Source organism: Montipora foliosa, chromosome 5 (assembly GCF_036669935.1).
Source record: "Montipora foliosa isolate CH-2021 chromosome 5, ASM3666993v2, whole genome shotgun sequence".
In the NCBI taxonomy this organism is placed as follows: domain Eukaryota; kingdom Metazoa; phylum Cnidaria; class Anthozoa; order Scleractinia; family Acroporidae; genus Montipora; species Montipora foliosa.
Window position 1 is genome coordinate 30,989,419 of NC_090873.1, and position 5,000 is coordinate 30,994,418.

General features: G+C 41.2%; 1 protein-coding gene across 3 annotated transcripts in view; it reads left to right on the forward strand.

Moving 5' to 3' along the window:
- Positions 1-4,039, forward strand: part of LOC138003945 (guanylate-binding protein 7-like) — a 45,842-nt gene extending 41,803 nt beyond the window's left edge. For 2 of the 3 annotated variants that reach the window (XM_068850261.1, XM_068850263.1), the window contains exons 13-14: positions 1,092-1,139; positions 2,763-4,039. In XM_068850261.1, coding sequence (XP_068706362.1) covers positions 1,092-1,139; positions 2,763-3,431 — 717 coding nt within the window. In that variant the 3' untranslated portion in view covers positions 3,432-4,039. The remainder of the gene's footprint in view (positions 1-1,091; positions 1,140-2,762) is intronic. The other variant, XM_068850262.1, reaches the window with a different exon arrangement.
- The last annotated feature ends 961 nt before the right edge of the window (positions 4,040-5,000 follow it).

Consider the following 5,000-nt stretch of genomic DNA (forward strand, 5'->3'; position numbering starts at 1 on the left):
TAGCATTAAAACAAAAGAATAATTTATTTGGCCGCCATTATGAAAGAGGTCTATGTTTTCCCATACAAAGTCTCTTAATCGTATACCAAGCTTGGGCTGCCTGTGGCCAGCCGTGGTCACTTTAGTGAAACAAATTAACTATATATTCGCTGTCGTTTTTTGCTCCTTTTTTCTTTGATTTTGTTGTTTGGAAGGGGTTTTGATCGTGTGTTACCATGTCGAGTCGTGGCGGCCATCGAGCTGGAAGCAGACAAATAGTGATTCATTCTCCTCAAGAAAGCAAAAGAAGAGCAGTCAAAATACCAATGCAGCACCTACAATTAAGAGAAACTTTTCAAGACGTGAATTCATGAGAAATTCGACTGTTTCACTATTACCAAGGATCGAAGTCGCTTATTTAAAATGTCAAAGATCACAACATCGTCGTTTGTTGATAACACGTTTACTATCTTCGCTCTAAAATGTTTATTTGAATATTTTGAAGAAAAAGCTGCATTTAGATGAGAGGAACGGGATGCACTGGTTGTGTTATATCTGTTGCACGAATTATAAAACCACAAGCGGTGAGTAAAACACGGCTGAATTTTTTCGCTGCTTATCGTCTTTCGACTTCAAAGTCGTCTCTTGGAAAGAAATGCACTCTCTTTCAGCTTTGGAATGGCATGTTAATCTTGATAATATGTCTGGTTTATCACAGAGAAAAAAAAATTTATTTGTGGGTGCTTGAACCGTACGACAGTGTTCCCGGTCACACTTCACTGAATTCAACTGCCACGCAGAAAACAAACATGGCATCATATTTGTGTTCGATTTTATTTATTGGACTCCAGATCATCGATAATTGATAAATATGCATTTTAATTCTATTCTAAAGCCGTATTTGGTCTAGACTTAAACAGAAAAAGCAAAAAAATTAACGTCTGTTAAAATGTGTGTGTGAAAATACTGCGCATGCCATCCCATGACACTGCCCCTTTAAACTCTTTATTGCAAACTAAAAAACTGAGACTATTTTGTAGCAACAGAACCAGCCTTTGATGGTCAGTGGCCATAAAACGCTATTTATTTTTGCAATCATTTCCCCTGAACAGGAACAACAATCACGCTTGCTGCAGGAAAATCGCCAACAGAAGCAGGAGGTAGCAACAGATAATTATTTACATGAAGTTAATGAATTCATGTGTCTATATAAATGTTTTAAGTCGAGGAGGACGAGACATAATTGTCGCGGCTAATCGCCGTCGCAAGTACAGCAACGACGCAGCTCAACAAGGTCGAACCGAAAGCATACAAAGGCGCCTCTAGCAGCCGCTATACGGTCCATGTGTGACCTTGGAGCACAGCTTACAGCCAGCTGGAATCAGCTGTATGTTGGTTTTTGCTGAGGGGGAAAAACCGGAGAACCCGGAGAAAAACCCTCGAAGCAGAGAAGAGAACCAACACAAACTCAACCCACTTATGGCTTCGGGTCCGGCAATCGAACCTGGGCCACATTGGTGGGAGGCGAGTGCTCTCACCACTGCGCCATCCCTGCTCCCCCATGAGACTTGGGATTAGAGGGCATCGCTGCTTTGGCTGCTGTGTACCGACTATACAACTGCAACTTAGTTTTTTGTTTTCGCGAGTGTGTGGTTATGTATATGAGCATCAAGGCAAGCAGACAACGGCACTTAAACAGACATAGAGCGGAAGAAACCAAGAAAACAAGTAAACGAGTATTCGTACAGGGATAAATCTTGCATTAACGATCAGTGTATGGTAGTGCGGATCTCATTTGAGTGTCGAAAAGTAATTAGTTTTGTATCAACTGCGCTACACCATTGCCTTAAGAACGGTGCCTATTAATTCAAAGGTATTTTTTGCGCGGTTTACTGAATACGCGGGAAAAGCAGATCTTAACAAGTGTTATTGAAATCCAAAAAGAAAATTGGGGGTAACCACGCATTTTTCGAAGATAATTAATCAACAATATTTGTAAAAAGCTTTAAAATACAAAGCAATGTATGTAGTTTTTTTTTCCCAATTGAAGCTTGGTTATCTCTGAAAGATGCGTGGTTAGCTCCAATTTTCTTCTTGGATACCAAGAGCAATCGCTAAGTGTTACTTTCTCCGCATAGTTTTAAACCTCGCAAAAATATTTCTGTCTTAATAAAGCACCACCCATAGAAAATCCGAGTAGCTCGAGATGCGCAGAACGTAAGAGCAATAACAATAGTAGGAACCGTCCTTAAAGTAACTCGCGCTACCTTTTCATCCAATCAAGAGTAAGACCAGAAACAATCGTAACTCGTTTGCACAGGTTTTCCTGCGCTTTGAGTTAGCTGCGTGTAATTACTTCGAATTTTGATTGGTTAAATGGATTGTGATGAAATGGTATATGAAATGAATCATATATGAACTGCGGATATGAAATCAAGTGAAGCTATGACCTTCGCAGTTATGAACGCAATTTTTACAATTGCGTAGAGAAGCCTGAAAAATTCAGGACTTCAACGGCGTTTGAACCCGTGACCTCGCGAGCGTCGCACCGGAATCGCGAGGTCACGGGTTCAAACCCCGTTGAAGTCCTGAAATTTTCAGGCTTCTCTACGCAATTGTAAAAATTGCGTTCATAACTGCGAAGATCATAGCTTCACTTGATAAATGGATTGTCTTTGTCCTTTGTGACTGGCCGTAATGATGACTTTGGTTTTACCACACTCAGTTAAAACCACGCTATATACAAAGAACTTTCGTAATTGTGCACTTTTGTTTTATGTCAGATGGAAATGTTAATACAAAATCTAGAGGAAGAAAGGAAACGATTCAGAGAACAAATGGAGATTGATAGGAAGGCACAGCGAGATCAAATGAAAAACATGATGGCGGCGAGCATGAAACATGCAAAAGACGAACGAAGAGCATTCGTCAAAGAAAATCAAGCTTTACAACACCGTCTCCTGGAATTACAAAATTACAACGAAGACAACATGAAAATGATAAAGAAGTTATCTGACGTAACCGCCAAACAAAAGAGAGAAAAAGTGGAACTCCTTCAAAAGATGAAGGATCAAGCCGATGTCGACCAGGAAACGTTAATAAAGAAGATCAATGATAAACACGATGAGGAGATGAATGCACTCCGTGATGACATGAATGCAAAGCTGGATGAGGTCAAACACTCCCCACCAGATGAAACAGTGAAATGTGGAATGCCAGGATTGATAAATAAACGAACTAAGGAAGCAGACTGTCTTCAGAAAAAGATCGATGAAACTCATAAGGAACAGCAAGCTGTAGAGGAACCAGGTTTCTGCAAAAGAGCGCTAAAATTTGTAGGGCAAGCAGTACCAATTGTTTTGCCTGCTGTTGCTGCCATCGGTGCACCAGTTGCTGCTGTTGCTGGCAAAGGTATTGAGCTTGTTGCAGACCATGTCTGTAGTGTTATGTAAGTATAACATCATATAAACATTTATTGGATGAGGGGTTTCTTGCTATCGAGAATAAAGTGTGCAGCCGAAGCCGAAGTTGGGAGGTCACAAAAACGCGTATCAGATGCAACAAGAACATATTTCTCATTCTGTTTCGTTTCGTTTCTGAGAAAGGCTGAGGTTTTGATATCTTGTGCATGAGGGGGATTTGTGCTAATGCGCCGCTTTGCGCCGCAATGATCGGCTCAGTTGACAGATCCTGGGGATTTTCGTCCAGGCGTGCAGTACTGCACCTATTTTGGTCATTTTGGTTTCAAACTGGTGTGGTTTTGCACTCTAGTCTTGAATTAGATACGTTTTTTAGAAGAAGCTACTTTTTTCAGCATTATCTAGCATTAACCAGCAACTAAAGCCACAATACTTTTAACATCATTCTGAACCATGGAACTAAGGCAGGTCTGAAACAGGGTGTTAATTTAAGGGTCGGGTCATAAATAGAGTAGAAAATCGCTGATTTGGATCTTCCATAGGTTAAGTGCTTTGGGAAGCGGGCCCTACAGCCCCGCCAAATTTTTCATAAATTCAAAGAATTGTATGTGAGGCTAAATAAAGCTAAGAGGAAAAAACAATTCACGCATATTTTTTTCATTTCTGTGTCAGGCAGCGCTTGATTCTAATGGATGCGGCACTCTACGTTTTGGGGGCGCAGGGAGTGGTGAGAGCACTCGTCCTCCACCACCCGGCGTCATATGTGGATCGAGTTAGTTTGTTGGTTCTCTACTCTGCACCGAGAGGTTTTCTCTGGATACTCCGGTTTCCCCTCTCCTCAAAAACCAACACTTGACTTGATTTCCTTTAATTGTTAATTTCAGTTTACAGTGTCCCCAATTAGTGCTCCAGCGCTAGAACGATTTCACACTTCATCAAAGTTCCTTTCCTTTCTTTTTTCTTGCGAAGCTCAGTCATATAGTTCCGAGTTAGAATGCAGATGTAACGGAAAATACTGCACTCAGAAGTAACCTTGAAGCATGGTCTGGGTGAAATGAATGAATGAATGGGGAGATGTTTGCTGACATGTGTGCATTGAATCAACTAAGTAGATATCCTCCATAGGCTCTTGCTAGGATTTGGGAAGAAGAGAGCATCCCTGAGGAGTGGCAGGAAGGTATTATTGTCAAAGTTCCTCAGAAAGGAGACCTTGGAGATTGCAATAACCATAGGAGTATTATGTTACTATCTGTTCCGGGCAATGTATTAAACAGAATACTTCTGGTTAGGACGAGGACAGCAGTGAACATCCTGCTTAGAGACCAGCAAGCAGGCTTTAGGAAAGACCGTTCATGCATAGACCAAATATCTACCCTACGTGTGATCATAGAGCAATCATTGGAATGGAATTCGTCCCTAGAAGTCAACTTTGTGGACTATGAGAAGACGTTTGATAGTGTAGATCGGGAGACTCTTTGGAAGCTCTTGTGCTTTTATGGAATCCCAGGGAAGCTTGTTACATTGATTAAGTCTAGCTATAAAGGTTTTACTTGTCTGGTAGCCCACGAGGGTCAGCTTCCAGATTCATTCGAAGCGAGGACA